We start from the raw sequence: 21455 nt of genomic DNA on the forward strand, positions 1-21455 counted from the left end.
GAAACAAAGGAAAGATTTTCAGATTAGCAAAAATACACACATACACACACCAGACAAACCAAGGATAAGAACAGAAAACTACTCAGAGAAGAAAGTGCCACAATCAAGACATGAAAAGAATACTTTCAACACCTATTACGAGAGAATGAGAGAAATGAGAGAAATTAAGACAACAGTTAGGATTCATGAAGGGCCTCAGCACTTAAGCTCCACATGGCAGAAATGAAGATGCTGAGATGGACGAGCAGAGTGACCAGAGAGGTCAGGATAAGACTCAAGTGTATAAGAGGACTAGTACAAGTCACTGAAGTGTGTAAGAAAGTTGAGGAAGCAAGGCTGGTCATCTGATCAGAGAAAATGGAAAGCGAGTTGCACAAGTCATGAAAATGGAAGTGAGAGGAATGCCAAGAAGAGGAAAACTGAGAACCAGGTGGAAGAACTGTGTCAACGAGGACATGACGGACAAAGGATTACATGAATGTCTCAAGACAAGAAGCGTGTTATTAGAAACAGCAATCACGAGTAAGAATTAAGCTGGGGAGAAGAAATACACACGTTCAGACTAGTAAACTCTGGCACTCCCTGCCTGTTTCTGTACTTCCTCCTACCAAAGACTTGCATTCTTTCAAGAGGGAGGTTTCAAGACACTCATCTCCCAATACTGGATAATCCTTTTAGCACTCTCCTTTAAGGGGACTGTTCATTTTTTTTTTTTTTTTTTTCAAAAATTGAAAATAGAGGTACATCAGTCATTATTTTTTCACTTATAGATGACTATTACACGATGTTATTGTAGTAGGTACAAGCGAATTGAACCATAAATAACTGCATGAAAAACAAAAAAAAAATCTATTTTTTAAAAAGAATATTTTCCCTATAAACTTTATCACTGGAGGACAGATTTCAATTTTGCCGATACATATATGAAGTATGTGATATAACAAAAGTTTCGACCTTGTAGAATTTTGATTTTTTTACTTTGATGGCCATTATGAATTTTTTTTTATTTATATATATATATATATATATATATATATATATATATATATATATATATATATATATATATATATATATATATATAAAATTACAGTGCGGCACAGAAAATAATTTTTCCAAATTCCATGAGATGGAAATGTAGCAGCTTCATTGAGCTTCAAAATGATACCTAAAAATTGAAAATCCATTGAGAAATCTGGAAGATGCGATTTGAATGGTAAAAAAGTGAACACCGGGAAAAAGGCAAAAGTCCCAGAGGTGTCATTTTCATCCTCTGTGACCCTGTACATTTATTTGGGTTGGATATTTCGTGTTCATACACCACCATGTACATCATATGTTTTTTAGACATGTTTAGAATATTCTATAAGACTCATATGGCACCTGATCCCCCCTACAATGACTGTAGGTATTACTCGCTCCAAGGCGAGGGTGCCGGAATGCGCCACATTCTTCATTGTCTTCATCTGGTAGACTTATATTAGATGTCACGTAGTACTTGACTACTGCTGCATGTGCATATTTGATGCTTTCCTTATATCTCTGGTCGATGTTGTCGTAGATGAACTGGCAGTGTCGTGAGTATTTCCCAGCAGTGATGTTAGGCAGGCCCATCACTGCAGCTCTCTTTACAAGTCCTGCACGTCCCTCACTGGTGTCAAGGCTGTGTTTGACTTCTAGCACATCACTTTCCGTCATTCTACTGCCCTCACATTTCTTGGCTGGGGAGTGGCAGACGTTGGCCTGGCAAGAAAGGCAGATCACATCCAGTTGTGTCTCCCATCCGTGCACATCACCTCCGCTTCTGCTTCTTTTTCCGACTCTAACCTTCAATAAACTCTCTTGCCACAGCTTGTATAGCCTTCCTCTCTTTGGCGTGTTGATGATGAAGCATTGTAAGGCAAAAAAAAAACAGGTAAAATATGCTTTTTTGTGGCTTGGAAGAAACGACGGGCGAGATACTCTATACATCCTCTTCCCATCACAGTCACACTGATATTAAGAGGCCCAGAGAGGGTAAGGGCGTATTGCTGTGTACGCCATAGTACCGAGTTGCCAGCGCCCGCTTTTCCTTACCAAAGAAACCACTTTTCATGGCTTTTTCTGGGCTTATTATCATCATTTATGGTACAGTGAGAGTGCAGGGGAAACCACAGGCTGCAGTGGGCGTGGCAGGGGCCCTTTAAAGTTTAAATACCCCGCGTATTTTAGCGTATTTCCCAAAAATACTCCACCACTATGTTGCCATATGTTCAGGGATGCTCTGGTGGTGTTTTGGTGATTTTCAATATTTTTCAGATTTTTCAGTACCATGGCCAGCAGACGGTCCCCTTAAGTTAAGGACTGGCACCTCTGTGGCCTGCCTGCCCCCTCTACCTCTCTCTATATTGTTGCCCTGGGCCTGCACCACTCCAACATAAAAATATAACATAATAGAAGAAAAGAAGAGAAAAGAAAAGAAAAAAGAAAAGAAAAAAAATAAATATAAAAAATAAAAACAAGAAAAGAGAAAAGAAAAGAAAAGAAAAAAGAAAAGAAGAAAAAATAAAATAAATATATAAAAAATAAAAACAAATAAATAAATAAATAAATAAATAAATAAATAAATAAATAAAAAAAAAGATCAATAAATACAAACAGCACATCTTACACCATTAACAACCACCACCACCCACCCACCTTTAATGGCCATGAGAATACGTTTACGGTGTCCAAATATGGTGATGCCAAGTTCCTTGAGCTCATAATCCTCCAAGGAAAGGAACATCTTGAGGTCCACCTCCTGCCCCAGGAACACATCTGGTGGGAGAGACCAAGGTGAGGTGCAGGTTAGGAGGGGACCTGACAGAGGTGTTCAGTGTAGGGCAGTGACAGTCAGCCTGGATGCAGGGCACATGCCTGGGTGCAGGTGGGTGCAGGAAGGGTTTCAAAGGGTAGCTGGAAACACTGAGGTGCACAGGTTACATGACATGGCCAGTGTGTGACATGACAGACACACACACACACACACAATTAGCCTGGTCAGCTGCTGGTGGAAAGGACAGTCTCATGGACCACTTACTACACCTCAGGAGCTCATCCACAGCACACAGCAAGGACTGACACCATTCAGCAGTTTTCACAGGTCATACTCACCTCCCAATATTAGTCCATTAATACAAGAAAAATACATCAGTGACAGGGTGGTTGGTGCCCTTATAGTAAGTTTTTATTTTTATTTATTTTTGTATTTTTGATTTTGTTTTTTTGATGAACCGAGAATTTTAATCATTGCACAAAGAAATTGTTGCCAGTCTGAACAATAGTATGTCAGCATGTTCTGTACTTTTTTTTTTTTTTTTTACCAAACTGAGAATATTAGTCCTTGCACATAAACTCTTCAAGTCTGAACAATATGTCAGCATGTTTTCTATATATGGCCTAATTATGTGGCTATTTTCTTTTCTTTTTCTTTTTAATTCCTTACTATATATGGCCTAATTATGTGGCTATTTTCTTTTCTTTTTCTTTTTAATTTCTTATTTTTATTTTATTTTTTTTTCCTGGATCCTTGACAATACCCGCCTCCTCCCAGATCCTTGACAGTCGCTTGGTCTCCATTCCTGAACAATGGAAGGAAATAGATGTTTGTCTGCACTGGCATGTTATCTAGAGGGAATGTTTGGTTTACAACAGTCTTGGCTTCTGCCGTGTGGTGGTGACAATGTTGGCACTTTCTCCGTTAATTCGCCTTACTGATTTTTTTACCGATTCATTTGTTTTTTATTTACATTATGTCCTTGTGTGTTTTACAGGTAAAGTAATGTTTTTGTCCTTGATTATGACTTTACTACAGCATTAGCATGGGAGAGTCACACACTGTACGCACTTACTTAGGCTGGTTCAGTTCAGACATAAGAACATAAGTTCAGACACAAGAAAACAAGGAAAGCTGCAGGAAGCCATCAGAGGTAAACATGGCGGTCCCTGTATGAAACGTGCCTGCCTACTTCCACCTATCATCCCCATCCATAAATCTGTCAAGTCTTCTCTTAAAGCTCTCTAATGATTCAGCCAGTAACAACTTGATTACTGAGTTCATTCCATTCATCTACCACTCTGAAAACAAATTCCTTCCTATCTCTTTCTTGAACCTGTTATTTCTTGTTCTATCCTGATTACTGATCCTGAGAATTTTTCTTACATCTCCTTTGTTATAACCACTATGCCACTTAGATTTCTATCAGGTCCACTCTTAATCACCCCTGTTATGTCTCCTATACCATTTAAGGGACCGTAGGAGGCGAAAAATCGAAAAAATCTGGTACATTAACATATTTTAGGAAAACCTATGGCTAGCGTCACTATGTAGGTGACTTCACTCTCACCAAGTGTTATAACTGGAACTCGTTTAGTTTTTCCTACAAAAATTATAATAGATAAAATATTGGCAATATCTGGCAATCCTTTTAAATCCCCACTCCTTGTTTACATTGCCATAAACCCAAAATTAATTCAAAAATTTTGGTTTTTGGCTGATAAACTATGTGTCTGGAGGTTGCTGGCATCTTTTCCTACCATCAGACAACCACACATGTGCTGAGCCTTTGTACAGACTCAGTGCCCAACAGACAGTCAGAGAGTGAGTACGTCAGTCCAGGTGGTCGCAGTTATCACGGAGTTCTGTCTTATTATTCTCTATGCCACAATGCCACGACGCATTTGCATTCAAGAGTATGGCGATACTGTTCTAAATACAAGAATGCAAACAAGAACATTTTGGACTTCGCTGCTGCCCAAGCTGTCATTGACTACAATGTTGGCTACGAGGATGGTTTTGTCCTTCCATCACTTGGGGAGCCTTCCACTCATATTCAGCAGTCTGCCCTTGTGAGAATGGACAAATTACATGAAAAGGAGTTAAAGGCCAAAGAAAACAGGGTTAAAGAGAAAGACAGGGGGGGACTACGAGGCAGGGGCGTTTTAAAAATGGCGTGCGGAAACTTTAAATCACCCATCCTGTAAAATTCAAGTTTTTGTTCTATTTTTGTGTACTACTTCTTTATTTATGGACTGTTTTTGTTCATTTTGGTCTTGTTTAAAAGAGTAAAGGTTACTCTTCAATTTTGCAAAACGAATTTTTATTTTGCTTACAGGGGGATTAATTGTGAATTTATTATTATGTTATTATTACTTTAAGTTACCAAATTTTTGTTGTTTGCATGAATAAATTCATATAAAATCACAGGAGCATTTCATTGCAAATCGCCCTAATACTTTTGTTCCCCAGACTTTAAACTTTCATTTACTGCCTAGTAGAGCCTTAAAAATTAAATTTCCATACAGAAGTGTATTTTTAAAATGATATCAATTTAGTAATTTAAAAAATCCACTACACTTAATACATACCTGGAAAAAATAAGACGGCTTCTGGAATTAAACTATTATGTAATGGGTAATCATCCACGAAATTACCAATGAGAATGGAAAAGTATTAAAAACCTTCACTCTTGTACACCTCCTACGGTCCCTTAAAGGCTTCCATCAGCTCTCCTCTTAGCCTGTCACTCCACACCAAAAATCAGTTAATAGAGTGGCATAGGAACAGAACTCCATTGTAACTGGAGAACCAATGTATCACACAACTACACAAACAAAATCACCATGTTCACACAATCAAGAGCAATTCACGGCCAGCTCACCAATGTACTGAGGCAGCTGCAGGTCGGTCAGGATGGTGGTGATGTCCAAGCCCTGGGAGGAGGAATGGAGGGAGGAGGCTGAGGAGGTGGTGGTGTGCAGAGTGTCTCTGTCCCGGGAACGTGGCAACACACAGTCCATGAAGTTGCTGGCGGACAGATTGATGGGCGGACGAGGGGTGAGGGAGGGCAGGCACTTGTCACTCAGGGCAAACTGTGTGGAGGGAGGCATGTGTGAATAGTGGTGTAAGTCTTGACACCCTTAGATCCTCCTCCCTAATGAGTCAAACCAGGCACACTGTGTGAAGGGAGGCACATGTGAATAGTGGTATAAGTCTTTGGAACACATTCTGAAACACTTCTGGCCACACTTCCAATATTTTCTGAAGGCTCTAGTTGAAGTAACAAGGGTTTCTAAAGATGTTTTAACATTTCTAGTGGCAGATCAACATTACATCATTAACAGGTTAAACACTTTTGAGAATCCAGCCAATCATCTCTATGGCCTTTGAAAATAGTCAAGGTGAAAGACCAAAGCATCTCTGAATACATGCCTTGACACCACCACACCACACTAATACTCCTCCCTTGTGAGTCAATTTACACTCCTGACTAAAAACAGACTGCACAAACATAGCTGCTTTCTCTCTGGACTCCCTGTCTGCTTCTGTATTTCCTCCTTTCTATGACTTAAACTCTTTCAAGAGGGAGGTTTCAAGGCTGGGACCGCTGCTGAGAGAGAGAGAGAGAGAGAGAGAGAGAGAGAGAGAGAGAGAGAGAGAGAGAGAGAGAGAGAGAGAGAGAGAGAGAGAGAGAGAGAGAGAGAGAGAGAGAGAGAGAGAGAGAGAGAGAGAGAGAGAGAGAGAGAGAGAGGTCAAGTGTGACTAATGATACCAGCACCTTAATAACCCTCTTTATGCACACACAGTCCTGACTAGTGTGGCCACAGACTACAACACAATCACTAGTAACGAAAAGTATCTTCTATAATATCTATCCACTACATGGGCTAGAATAATTAACAGATAAATGATTCACGAAACATACCAATAAACATCTAACTAGTACAAAAATGCTGCACAGATGCCTTTACTTTATCACATTTAGATCTTTTATTTATATTTTTTCTTTCCTTGTACCCAGTTTCCTTAAGTTTGGTGCCTTTGCTTCTCTCCAGCAACTCTAGTATTTTGTGCAAGTCATGTTGTCTGTCTCTGCCCCCTGGAGGGAGGCTTTGCTAGCTTAATGATGATGATGATAGGATGATGATAATTCCTGCCTGCTGTGCTATCCTGCAGCATGAGTCACCACTTGCCAACACCAGGCATCACTGACCCAGGCTGCCTCCACCACATCACTGTACATGATCGTCTTTCTCACCTCTATACACAACAACCAAAATACTGATACTTATTTTGTCTGCCTGTCTCAACCACAACAAAGCAATTCATTCCCCACATAATTACTTCTATTTAACTGACATGGCTATCCCAGAAACATCAGCCATTCACTTTAATATGCTATTTACTCTAAGTTGGTTACATCTCAAAACCTCAGAGTGCATTGCCCTGGATAGCTTAGAGAGTATTGCATCTGTACATTTCGGTGATGAATGAAGGTTTTAAACCAAGGGCTCCCTAACTTTATGTTCGTCTGTACTCCTTGAACATTTTTATAGGTTCCCATGCACCCCTAAATAAATAAAGGATAAAAAAAAAAAAAGATGAAATTGTCATTGTCACTGTCAATGGCACAGCCTGCCTGTCCAGGCAGTATCATGACAAATGTTGTGATAGTATGTATGCAAGTTCATTTTTTTTTTTATGATTATTATCATTATTACTGTTTGTCATATATTATTCATTTATTATGCTTCTCTTTATTATTTTGTTTGTGGACCTTTGTTGGCATCTTCTGCTCACCTTAAGCAGTCCACAGCCAGCCCCCAGGCAGTCAGCCATGCTCTCTGTACCTTGGATCTTTTACTATACTGGAGCTGTTCTTCACAGTGTGTGTGGTTTCCTCATCATCTGGACTATCACCAAGTGACTCTAGTGCTCCTTAGCACAATGTGTCTCAACCCTTGCATTTACACCTATTAGCATATTAATAACATGAGTAGTACTAAACCTCTCACGATCTCAATGTCACCAACATAACACACCTGCTGGCCTCCACAAAGGACACATTTTTGTTAATTCCTTGCTCTTATGTCACCTCCACCCATACTGCTCAACAAACACCACTATTCACTTTCACATTTTCAAATTGTACTATGCTCAAAAGTACTTGTAAAATGATCAAGTAAGTGGAGTCCAAGTAACATACAAGTACACACATGATAATGTGCACTGAAGTATGAATACATGTACCAACTTCATAGCAACTTGGCCCTAAGCCTCAAAGTAATATGACAAATTTTTTTCTTTTTATTAACCTTTTTACTTATTTCTAGTACATGTAGTATTTATTTATTAATTTATTTATATTTATTTATTTATTTATTATTATAATTTTTTTTTCAACAGAGCTACAGCAAGAGCAGTGGTGACAAGTGACGTCATCACACTTTAGCTGTGAGTGTCAGCAGGACTGAGTGACTCAGGCCAGTGCCGCCCACCAGTCTTGAGTTGATACTATACCTGATCCTCTCAGGCACAGTTCAGACTGCTGCCATGGGAAGTTCCATAATAGAGAAAAACAAGTATTATTCACCCTACTTGATATAATTTTAATAAAAGTTTTGCTTGCTAAAATGAGAAAGGAAAAACATTGTGTAATCTGACTGCAGATTATAACACCATTTATTGCACAGTAGTGGTTATTCTGAGACTCAATGTACCTCGGGTTGGGAACTAGTTTTAAACATTTCCAACATGTCTAAGTGAGCCAACTGTGATATGCTGGTGTATAAACTTTAAAAGGATTAGCCTAAAAATAAATTCAAACAATCTGCCTAAAAATAAATTCAAACCAAATATACCAAGTTCAAGTTAGTAAGCACTAGTGCACTGAGATGGCAAATAAAGATGCCACAGTTTGTATGTGACCTCTCTGTGACATACTAGTGTGTTGAGAACAAAAATTAAGTACACACATATATTTAAGTGGGAGGGGACCACAAATATTCCCAGGTGGGATTGCTCATATGGTGTCAACCCTAAATGTCTTGACACCCCCCCTCAACTTTTTCTTCATTAATTTCTACACTGGCAGTCTTAGATCTAATTTTCAGTCTATAGAACACCACTTCTCCTCTACTAAACCTCATCATCTTTTCCTCACTGAAACACAGGTGTCTGACACAACTGACAGTAGCCCCTTTCCTCTTCCCTCTTACTTTCTCTATCCTCATTTTCAATCCAAAGCTTGACGTTGCATCTATGTGTGCAACGACTTAACCTGCTCTCGTGCCCACACTCTTGAATCTTCTGAGTTTTCCACCACCTGGCTATGACTACAGAGTCACTCTCAAATTAAAATGTGCTGTATACCTTTCACCTAACTCCTCTGACTATAAGAAATTTTTTGACTACTTAACTTCCAAAGTGGAGCACATTCTGACTCTCTTCCCTTTTGCAGAGATGTCCATTCTTGGAGACTTCAATGTTCACCACCACCTTTGGCTTTCCTCTCCCTTCACTGACCATCCTGATGAACAAGCTTTCAACTTTGCTATCCTCCTTGACCTAGAGCAACTGGTGTAACATCCTATTCATATTCCTGACTATCTTGGAGACACACCTAATATTCTTGACCTTTTCCGAACCTCTAATCCTTCTGCTTATGCTGTTACCCTGTTTTCTCCATTGGACTCCTCCAGTCACAATCTCATATCTGTATCTTGTCCTATCGCTCCAATCCCTCCTCAGGATCCCCCTAAGCAGAGGTGCCTCTGGCATTTTGCCTCTGCAGGTTGGAGGGACCTGAGGAGGTATTTTGCGGATTTTCCTTGGAATGACTGCTGCTTCTGTGTAAGAGACCCATCTCTGTGTGCCAAAAGTACAACAGAGGTGATGATGTCTAGCATGGAGGCGTACATTCCATACTCTTTTCTCAACCTGAACCTTCCAAACCTTGATTTATTTAACACACCCTGTTCTCATCCTATACATGATCGAGAGGTGGCCCACAAAAGGTACTTGAGCCTTCCATCACCAGAATCTCATGCACTCTATATTTCTGCTCAGAATCATGCCAGGTCTGTTTTCCACCTAGCCAAAAACTCCTTCAATTAAGTGTCAAAATCTTTCAAGGTCTAACTCCTGTCATGACTTCTGGCACCTAGACAAAAACATCTCCAATTACTTTGCTTCTTCTTTCCCTCCTTTACTTCAACCAGATGGCAAAACTGCTATCACATCTATCTCTTTGCTCAAACCTTTGCTAAAAACTCAGGGTTTGTTCCTCCTTCCGCTCTGTAGCCACTGGCTCAGTATCGGCCAGCTTGTAGTTCCTGTACCTTATTTTGTAACTGATTTCTTATGTTCTTATCATGACAGGGTTCCAGACAGGGGTTACACTACTGTACTTTAACATAAGTTACGTTACGAGGTTAATATTACACTTATAACATTACTTGGTAAGTGGATGAGACGAGAAGGCGAGCTACAGAGGGGTGTTTGTTTACAGGACACCACGGCCTTTATCAAGACCATCATTTTTTTTCCCTCAGCCAGATCAAAGCGAGGCAGGTTAAGGGTTGACATAATTTAATGGGGGTCAAGGGGGGTAAACTTGGGAAGAAACATGGTGTGATGGGCTGAAGGGATGAAATGGGAAGAAATAAGGGGGCTCTGCCATAGGGGCAGTCTTGGTGGTAGCCATAGAGGCAAGACCTTTGTCATTCACCACTCTCCAGCTGTGCCACTGTCATCTCTGCCACAGAGGCACTAGTTCATAAACTCCATAGGGCCCCTCTGCCATGTTACGTGAACATGGAGCCTGCTCTGGGATTAAGGTGATTGTGTGGCATTCATTACGTTCTACAAGGACCTTCGACTGTTCCCGCAATTGCGTATGCATTATTTACTTATGTATTAATCATATCTATCTGTGTCATTAATATACTTAGATGTTTCGGGACGATGATGTTGTATAATGTAGTGTTTACAAATATCGCTATGAAATGTACAGCTACATTGCATTATTGTAGGATTCCCAATTATTTCCTATTAAGTGATGTACTTATGATAACTTACAGGTTTGACCGCATCCCAATAAATTGAGGAGTACAACACAAATGAATGCAACTCATCAATGGGTTTACAAGCTCCACTCTGATTACTTCATGCAACCCATTCAAATCCTTTTACAATGATGTTTTCCATGCCCTCGCTGGCCTAGACCCTCAGATGGCTTATGGACCTGATGGGGTCCCTCCTAATGTTCTTCGAAACTATGCCTCCATGCTTGCATCTTGCCTAGTCAAACTCAACTCAACTGTCCCCTTCCTCTACACTGAACATTCTCAGTCTGTCCTTTACTTAATATATGAACTGGAAACTTCACACCTCATCTCTAGATAAAACAGCTTCTATGAAGTTTAGGTGTTCCCAGTCCTCTCCAGTCCCTCCCCCTAATCTTCTAATAACTCAACACTAACAATCCACCAGGTCTAGATGTGGCAGTCCCTGTAAGAAGCACACCAACCTATTTCTACCAATCATTTCCATCCATAAACTTGCCCAATCCTCTAATGACTCAGCACAGGAAAAGTTCTAATTATCTACAATGTTAGCAGGAGACTCACCTGTGATATGCCATTGTGGTACTTGAGGCTGGTGACTGTTGGGGAGGCTGTGGAGGAGGATGAGAAGCTGGTCATGCCATTGCTCCCACTGCCATCCTGCTGCTGCGGCCACGCCTCCCCCCACTCCTCCAGCCCACCACCACCACCCACACCATTCTGCAGAGAATACACAAAACAAAGTAATATAAATAAGTAAGGATAAATAAAGGTGAAATAAATCAATACTCTCTCCCATTCCATTCTGGGGAAGCACGAATGAATAAAATAAGATGAAGTAAGTAAACATCACTATTCCATTCTCAGGAAGCAACACACTCCACTACTTACTCTACCAAAATAAATAAAAGATAAAATACAATCAACACTTTCCAGTCCACCTCCACCAACTCCACTCTGGGAAAAACAGTAACACATACTAACACATACTTAACTTCCTCCACTGGCAAGACAAAAATAAATAAATAAATGAATGGATACTCTATTATGGAGAAACACAACACACAATAAAAATAAACTAAAAATAAAAGAGGAAATAAAGTCAGTAAATATAAAAATAAATAAATAAATAAATAATAATAATAATAATAATAATAATAATAATAATAATAATAATAATAATAATAATAATAATTATAATAATAATAAATAAATAAATAAATAAACACCATCCACACTTCAGTCTTCCTCAACCAACTATCCACTTACCAATCCACCTGACAACACAACACCCACCTGCCTGGCTTCCTTCACCTCCTGCAGTTTCTGGCGGATCATGAAGCCCGGCATACTCTTGCTGAAGCCGTAGCCGGACCAGCTGGAGGTTGGTGTGCGGGGGGTGGAGCCAACATCCTGCTTCATGGCTGGCGGGTCAAGACAAGAGAATGATGGTGAAATTTGGGGGTATGGGGGTGGTTTATAAGGGTAGAGGTATGCTGGCTTATGACCAAGAATCATACTGCTCTTCTAAACAGGGTGGAATCAAAAGCTTTTCATCTACTCTTCTCCCCTAACTGACTTCCTTCAGCCTCTCTCTCACTGCCGCTGTGTTGAATCTCTTGCTATCTTGTACCGCTATTTTCACACTAACTGCTCTTCTGATCTTCCTCACTGCACACCTCCCTCCCATGGCCTTGCGTGCACAAGACTTTCTTCTTTCCCTCACCCCTATTCTGTCCACCTCTCTAATGCAAGAGTTAACCAGTATTCTCAATCATTCATCCCTTTCTCTAGTAAATTCGGACTCCCTGCCTGCTTCTGGATTGCCTCCTTATGACTCGGACTCCTTCAAGAGAGAGGTTTCAAGACACTTACCCGACTTTTCTATTTGACAGTCTTTTGGTAACTGTCAATTAAGTGGGCCTTTTTTCCCTCAGAGAGAGAGAGAGAGAGAGAGAGAGAGAGAGAGAGAGAGAGAGAGAGAGAGAGAGAGAGAGAGAGAGAGAGAGAGAGAGAGAGAGAGAGAGAGAGAGAGAGAGAGAGAGAGAGAGAGAGAGAGAGAGAGAGAGAGAGGATACGATTGTTGGGTTTTTGTGGGAGGAGTAGGGCATGTGAAGTGGAAACAAAATGCCATGAAAGATGAAACTTGATGGGATTAGGTGGTGGTGGTTTATGAAAGAGGAAGAAGGGTGAGGGGGAGGTTTTGAATGCAAGATATGAAACTGCTGGCTTGTGAGGAAGAAGGGTATGCTGGCTTATGGAAGACTAATAAAGAGCATAAAAAATAGTAAATAAAAAAAAAAAAAAAAAAAAAAAAAAGAGTAAAGAGAATGGTACAGCCTTGAAGCACCACACACTAACACCCAAGCCCAAGCCCAAGCCCCAGCCAGCCAGCCAGCAGTGCCAGCTCACCTCTGGCAGCCTCCACCTTCTTGGAGCTGTAGTCAGAGAGTGTTGTCATCTTCTGAGCCGCCACTCTCTCCATGTGCTTCTTCTCGCAGCCCGGCGCCCTCCTGTCCAAGTCCTTCAGCAGGGCAGAAAGAGCTGCACGGATTGTCATTTGGGTGGGGTAGCAAAAATAATTAAATAAATAAATAAATAAATAAATAAATAAATAAATAAATAAATAAATAAATAAATAAATAAATAAAATAAAACAAATAAAATAATAAAATAAATACATAAATAAATAAATAAAACAAACCATACATAAATAAACAAAAAACAAGGATTCAAAGCTCCAAAACACACTAGAATAAAACAAAATGCAGTAAAGTACAAGACAACATGGTTCATTCCAATGTAGACTTCATTATGGCAAATGTGCTTTATGGTGACTGAAGAACCTATGGGAAAAATTAACTGGTTCCAAGGAACCAGAAAATTTTAAAAAATCCATAATAAAAAATAAAATAAAGCACATTTGCACTAAATCTGAGATAACACAACAAATCTATACACCCAACTTTTGTGCCTAGTCCTAAATTCTTACCATTCTGAGTTTCGCCCATTATCACTGCGAATTTTGCATTGCTTTGACAAGTATGGGTCACATTTGCCTACTGTCAGCATCATGCATATACAAACAGTAAATATCTCTCTCTCTCTCTCTCTCTCTCTCTCTCTCTCTCTCTCTCTCTCTCTCTGAGTAAGAACAAACTTAAGGATTGTTAAATAGAATGAGACTGATCAAAAATGAAAATGGAATTAAGTATATGAGGGAGAAAGAGTGAGAAACCATGAAGTGAAAATGAGAGAGAGAGAGAGAGAGAGAGAGAGAGAGAGAGAGAGAGAGAGAGAGAGAGAGAGAGAGAGAGAGAGAGAGAGAGAGAGAGAGAGAGAGAGAGAGAGAGAGAGAGAGAGAGAGAGAGAGAGAGAGAGAGAGAGAGAGAGAGAGAGAGAGAGAGTTTCACTCCCTTGTTCCTTATCTGACAGATAAGGGGGAAGGGAGGTGACAGGGATGGAAGTTTGAGATGAGGAAAGAACAGAGAGAAAATGAAAAAAAGGGAGAGAGGCAGCAGACAGGTGAACAGTGGCTTGCACAGCTGAGTTAGTTTTGCAAGGTTTATTTCGTTATTCTGATTAAATTTTTATTAAAATTTCAGTGCCAACACAAATTGCAAGTTCATCTTGCTCATTTTGGTTAGTTATTCCAATTAAATTTTTAATAAAATTTCAGTGCTTGCACTAATAGCAAGTTTGATATGCCAGTTTTATTCAAATTTATTCCAATTGAATATTAAAATTTCAGTGCACCATTGTAGTTGTACATTATAAAGACTGTTATTGTCTATTGTAAATAAAAAGAATAAATAAAGAGAATAACACAAAAAATGAAATCCAAATAAGAATAACAATTATGAAAAAAAAAATAAAAAAATAAATAAATAAATAAATAAATAAATAAATAAATAAATAAATAAATAAATAAATAAATAAATAAATAAATAAAAATAAATAAAGAGTAACAATAAGCATAGGAGTGAGCATGCTACCCACCATCAATGCCTGAGGGTGGCTGAGGGGAAGTGTCTGGGAAGTGAGGGGAGGCAGTGGTGGAGGACGATGAGCCGAGCACCTGGTCAGGGGAGGCGTCGCGTGGGGAGTGTGCGGGGGAAGACAGGGTGCTGCCACTGTTGCTGCTGCTGCCACACGACAGGTCTGTGGATGGCAGCTTCTCTTAGGTTTGTGTTCTTAACCCATTCGCCCCAGGAGTTTCAAACCGTTCCAGGTCCTGTACCTGGGGTATCAGCCACACATACAAACTTTGAAATGCCTTATTCACAGTCTTTTATATAATTTCCTTTTTCACCAAGAGTAATTACTCAGTTTGTATTATACACCATTAGATAGCTGAATCAATTCCACATGTTACTGTATTGTGCAATTCACATTTTACATCAATATTAGAAATTTGTTTCTTTTGAAAAAAAAAAATGTGTGTGTGTGTGTGTGTGTGTGTGTGTGTGTGTGTGTGTGTGTGTGTGTGTGTGTGTGTGTGTGTGTGTGTGTGTGTGTGTGTGTGTGTGTGTGTGTGTGTGTGTGTGTGTGTGTGTGTGTGTGTGTGTGTGTGTGTGTGTGTGTGTGTGTGTGTGTGTGTGTGTGTGTGTGTGTGTGTGTGTGTGTGTGTGTGTGTGTGTGTGTGTGTGTGTGTGTGTGTGTGTGTGTGTGTGTGTGTGTGTGTGTGTGTGTGTGTGTGTGTGTGTGTGTGTGTGTGTGTGTGTGTGTGTGTGTGTGTGTGTGTGTGTGTGTGTGTGTGTGTGTGTGTGTGTGTGTGTGTGTGTGTGTGTGTGTGTGTGTGTGTGTGTGTGTGTGTGTGTGTGTGTGTGTGTGTGTGTGTGTGTGTGTGTGTGTGTGTGTGTGTGTGTGTGTGTGTGTGTGTGTGTGTGTGTGTGTGTGTGTGTGTGTGTGTGTGTGTGTGTGTGTGTGTGTGTGTGTGTGTGTGTGTGTGTGTGTGTGTGTGTGTGTGTGTGTGTGTGTGTGTGTGTGTGTGTGTGTGTGTGTGTGTGTGTGTGTGTGTGTGTGTGTGTGTGTGTGTGTGTGTGTGTGTGTGTTTCCTATGTCAATGGTAAACTAAACTGAAACAGGACATTTATATACATCCTGGATAGGAGCATGTAGCCACCAGGTCATATCTGTACGTCCCCAGGTGGTGAGGGTTAAACTTCTCAGCACTTGATGCTGACAACTTTTAACAGTCTCTAGTGCAAGTTACTGTGGGTTTTCAAGTGGCTTTTCATGACTGGTGATAGCTTAGGAAGGATTCTACATCATTTTGAGAAAACACCCATAAGGACAGGATTCATCAGCTTTGTAACCTTTCAAAACTGTCCTCACAAGAGCCCTAAGTGTTTAAGAACACAGCATATAGCACCATTTTTTTTTTTTTTTTTTCTTTTTACATCCCTGGAACTCAAACACAACATAGCTTTGCCACGAATGTATGTGTGCTGTGCCTGAGCTCATAGGGTGAAGCAGGGTGGTCCACAACTGTCCCTTTGTAGCAGGGGCCAACAGAGATTAGAGTGCGAATGATTATATGTGAGTGTATGGTGCTTTGTCTGGGCTGCTCCACATGGGATTGCTGGTCCCTGGTAGAAAGGAATAGTCTTGTGGACCACCCTAATACACCCCAAGAACTTAGGCATAGCACTGCTGGCCATACACACATCCAAAACAAGGCCTGACAGCATGCACTAGTTTACCCCCTGCCCCTTCATAATAAGACTGTTCCAACCCACACCCACTCCAATCCTGAGACCACAGCAAATGCAGGGTACTTCCACAACATGGCCTGACAGCACACACTGGTTTACCCCTGCCCCTTCATAATGAGACTGTTCCTTACCCCAAACCCACTCCAATCCTGAGATCACAACCACAGCAACTCCTGACAACATAACCTGGTTCATCCCTGACCCTTCAAAATGAGATTTCCATATCCTACACTTACTCCAATCCTGAGACCACAGCAAATGCAAGATACTTCCACAGCAAAGCCTGACAGCAAGCACTGGTTTACCCCCATGGTTTCATAATGCATCCCTACTCCAATCCTAAGACCACAACCACAGCAACTCCTGACAATATAACCTTGTTTACCCCTGCCCCTTCATAACAAGACCCTAACCTTGTTTACCCCTGCCCCTTCATAACAAGACCCTAACCTTGTTTACCCCTGCCCCTTCGTAACAAGACCCTAACCTTGTTTACCCCTGCCCCTTCATAACAAGACCCTAACCCTGGAGACCACAACAGATGTAGGGCACTTTCTAACTAAGTCCATACACCATCATTATCATCATAAGCAAACTAAGGTGACAACACAACCCACCCTCCACCTCATGAGCAACCAATGGTAACAATGAACACAAGAAACAACAAAGGTGATGCTACACACAAGCAGCCCTCCACCTCACCCCCATTGGTCACTTCTATGCCCTTCATGCTCTTGACGAGGGAGTCCAGGTTGATGCCACCACCGCCGCCGCCGCCACCGCTGCCACTGGTTGGGTCCTTGGGCAAGATGCAGTTGTCATTCCTGAGGTAGCCACTGTTCCTCATGCTGCCTCCACCAAGCATGTTCTTTGTGTTGTTCTTGTTGTTGTTGAGGATGTTGTTAATGTTGTTGTTGTTGTAGCCATTACGGAAGACAGAGCCAGAGTACAGGTTGGTCGCTGCAGTACAGGGAGTAAGTAGAGGGACCACAGGTCACTTTAGCAGCACTGGGAGTGAAGTGTCTTACCACTGTGGCACATCTTACATTACTGTGCCGACTGGCAAGGCTAACACTACAGTGACGACTACAATAAAATGAATGAATGAACACATTAAAAAGATACAATTTAGTTGAAATAAGGATAAACAAAAAACATGAAGTTAAACTAAAAATAATTTGAGTTAAAAATAAGGATAACCAAAAACATATAAAAAGATGCAATGCAGTAATAATTTACGAATAAAAAATAAATACACCATTAAGATAAAACAAGGATAGTAAACAAACAACTATAGTTATTAAGAATTATGTACACAGGAGGTGAAATGATGGAGTGCTGAGTACTGTGAGCAGAAAGTCTTTGCTTGAACCTTGACAGTAACACAATAATTCAACTCAGATCAAAGAAGTAAACAAAGGAAGAAGAATTTGAGTATATATATGTATATATGTATATATGTATATATATATATATATATATATATATATATATATATATATATATATATATATATATATATATATATATATATATATATATATATTATGACCTCACTGATTTTTTTTTTTTTTACCCACTGATTTAATAAACTAAAACTCAGTCCATATCAAAGTCACAGAAAGACAAACTCCATTTCCAACAACCAATTGGGGGAAAAAGAGAGCAAAACAAGCTCCTAAACTGGCATTTGTTAGTGACAGAAGACGTGTCAGTGGTACAATAACAAACAAGATACACAGACAAGATCCTGACGCGGAACAAGAGGCAATGGGTTCAAGCTAAGGTTAACTTGAGAGAAACAAATCACTCAAGGCAGCACATTACTGGAACAGACTCAGTAAGGAACCAAGGTACATTTCAACGGACGGCAGAAATACATCACTCACAGAAGCACATTACTAGAACAGACTTCGTAATCAGGCTGCCAGTGCTGAATCAGTTAGGAATTAATGTGCATTTTAAAAGATGGTAGAAATAAATCATTCTTAAAGCACATTACTGGAACAGACTCAGTAAGGAATTAAGGTACTACATTTCAAAGGGAGGCAGAAATAAGTAATCCTCAAAGAAGCACATTACTGGAAGACAAAACAGAAATAATTCTCAAATGAACAGATCACTGAAATAAACTAAGTAATCAGGCTGTTGTGCAGAATCAGTAAGGAACTTTACAAGATCAAACCAAGTGACAGGTATATTAGTAGATAACAATTTCAAGAGGGAGCTTTCAAGACATCCTCTGTTGTTTGATCATTCTATCTGATATCATTTTGGAAATTAACTTTTTTTTTTTTCCCCCACCCCTTGGCCAGTGGCTCTCTTACATAAAAAAAGATTTGTATGTACACCTAATGGCTTACTGTACCACACTCCAGTTTTGTGCAAAGAATGTTAACTTGCATTTTTATCAAATTCATCGTGGCTTACTGCACGACCTCATGTTTTGTCTAAAGAATTGTTCATCTAAACTTTCATCAAATTCACTAAGGCTTACTGCACCACCTCATGTTTTGCCTGAAGAATAGTTAACCTAAACTTTCATCATTCATCAGTACTTCAATCTGAGGCAACCAATAAGAGATACAAGGGACCACCTCTTGGCTGAAGACTAGTTAACCTAAACCTTCATCAGATTCATCAGTACCTCAATCTGAGGCAACTCGGAGAGATGCAAAGGCCCAACAGGCCCAACAGACAACAAATGGACACAAGTACACATGTTGGCCTAGTAACTTATTGCACCAGTCTTGTTTTGTCCAAAGAATGGTTAACTAAATTATTATCAAATTTATCACAACTTAAATCTGAGACAAGCATTTCAGATACCAAGTGAAGGAAAGACAGAGGTTCCTGAAGGATAGAGGGGCACGTGTTGGCCCAGTTGTCAACTGCAACACACTGTTCAGGTTTTTGTCAAGGGGGATGAGGAAAGCTGCACACATCCAACTCTGAGAAATAACTGAATTGGAGCAGAAGGAAGTGGGAAGAGTAAGGACTGGCCTTCCACTCACAGGTGTGACAGATGGGGTCAAGTTGCAAAGATCTTGATACAAGAGGCAAGAGTGGTGGTGGCGTGGTGGAGGTGGGTAGGCCCCCCCACAGTGAGGTGGAAGACAGATGGTGGAGGGGTGTGGGTGTGGGGGGTGCTGGTGGGAGAGGGGAGGGGAGAGGAGCCCTCACTACCACCTCCCACCCACTGTCCAAGCCCAAGGTCTGCTAGAAGGAAAAGAACAACGTAACTACTATGACAACACACAATGGAGCAGGTAACTACAGAACGTACATTAAAACTTCACCAAGTCACACTAAGTGGAGGAAAGGCTAATCCAACTTGACTGAGAATCCAACTTATCCAAACCCAGCACAGCATTTAACCTTTCACTGGGATATGGAACAACTTGCAGCACTAGAAGCAATGTATAGAAACTTTATAAGCATCTACATGAAAGAAGGGGATTAAAAAAAGAATAGAGTTTAGAATATCTGGAAAATACAACAACTGGAGGCTGTTGTATGACCATAAAAGATGTCTCAGATTGGTTAGTGATCAAGAAAAGATGTAACAAATAGCAATGAAAGGGTTACATGCCTTGACCCCGGGTGGTGAACAAGCCTCCCTGAATCATTGGGAGTCTCCAAGCTGCACTGTTACCCCTTCAACATTTGCAGACAGATTTGTTGAGGTTTTTGTGCTGTGTCTTTCTCACTCTGTACAGCTCCTTCCTCTCCCCCCTTAAAAGTATCTGGATTGCTCCTTCCTCTCCTCTTAAAAGTGTCTGACTTGGTGAGGTCTTACTGTAACTACTAATACAGAGGAGCACATCATGGAGATGACAAAGTATCTAACAGAAATAATCTAAAAACTAAGAATATAATAATCTGAATAACAGAGTAGGAAACAAAAGTATCTAATGGCAACATGAACTAATTAAGAACTAAGATTTAAGTTAAGAAAAATGCCTTCTGTAAAAGCAACTTACAAAAGGAAAATTATGTGATACATACCTACTTAAACTATTAAACTAAAGGAAAATCAATCTGGAAAGTCAAAATATTCATGCTTCTAGCAATTAAAACGAAAAAAAAATAAATAAGAAAAAAAAATAATAAATAAATAAAATAAAATAAAATGACAAAAAAACAGGCATGAGATAACACAAAAGTGACAAATGGGCATTCAGTGATTGGTTTTGTCTGTTAATACGAAGAGATGCAGAGGAGGAGGTTCTTGGCTCCTCACTCTGGCCCCTTCAGTCACCTCACTACATGCAGTTTGGCTTTGTTCATAGGAAGAGATGCAGAGGAGGAGGTTCTTGGCTCCTCACTCTGGCCCCTTCAGTCACCTCACTACATGTAGCTTGACTGTCTGTTCACAGGAAGAGATTCAGAGGAGGAGGTTCTTGGCCCGTCACTCTGGCTCTTTTATTCACCTCTCACTACACTCTGGAACACAGCGGCAGTATTCTTGGTCATGCCAGTGGGATCCTACCCAAATGTAATTTTACGGGATTGAATCAAGCTCGTAATGTCTCATTTTTTAAAGTTAATTTGTCATATTTATCTTTTAAGCAATGAAGGCGTGGGGCAACGAAATAACATGGAAAATCTCGAAAAATCATGAAAAATGAAAAATATACCAACCACTAGCTCAGTCATATGGCAACACTGTTAATTTCATTTGAGTATCTCAATTATAAGTGCTTACACGCCCATTCCCCCTTAAAAGGTGAATTTACTCTCTCAGACAGCAGGAAGTGGTATTTTTTGGAAAAAATTTGAGAGAAATCCATGAAAAATCAAACATATGAAAATTACTTGCTCATTCATATGGTAACACATCAGTGGTTCCTCTGGGACACCAGATACGGG

At 40.2% G+C, this 21455-nt stretch overlaps 1 protein-coding gene across 6 annotated transcripts in view; it reads right to left on the minus strand.

Annotated features, from left to right (window-relative positions):
* The window catches only part of LOC135092777 (protein bicaudal C homolog 1-B-like), a 96924-nt gene that overhangs the window by 16405 nt on the left and 59064 nt on the right, over positions 1-21455 (minus strand). For 5 of the 6 annotated variants that reach the window (XM_063991453.1, XM_063991456.1, XM_063991458.1 and 2 more), the window contains 7 exons: positions 17286-17543; positions 14866-15027; positions 13279-13410; positions 12163-12290; positions 11431-11586; positions 5682-5892; positions 2680-2799 (listed from right to left, as the gene is read on the minus strand). In XM_063991453.1, coding sequence (XP_063847523.1) covers positions 2680-2799; positions 5682-5892; positions 11431-11586; positions 12163-12290; positions 13279-13410; positions 14866-15027; positions 17286-17543 — 1167 coding nt within the window. The remainder of the gene's footprint in view (positions 1-2679; positions 2800-5681; positions 5893-11430; positions 11587-12162; positions 12291-13278; positions 13411-14865; positions 15028-17285; positions 17544-21455) is intronic. The other variant, XM_063991455.1, reaches the window with a different exon arrangement.

This window comes from Scylla paramamosain, chromosome 41 (assembly GCF_035594125.1).
Source record: "Scylla paramamosain isolate STU-SP2022 chromosome 41, ASM3559412v1, whole genome shotgun sequence".
Lineage (NCBI taxonomy): Eukaryota > Metazoa > Arthropoda > Malacostraca > Decapoda > Portunidae > Scylla > Scylla paramamosain.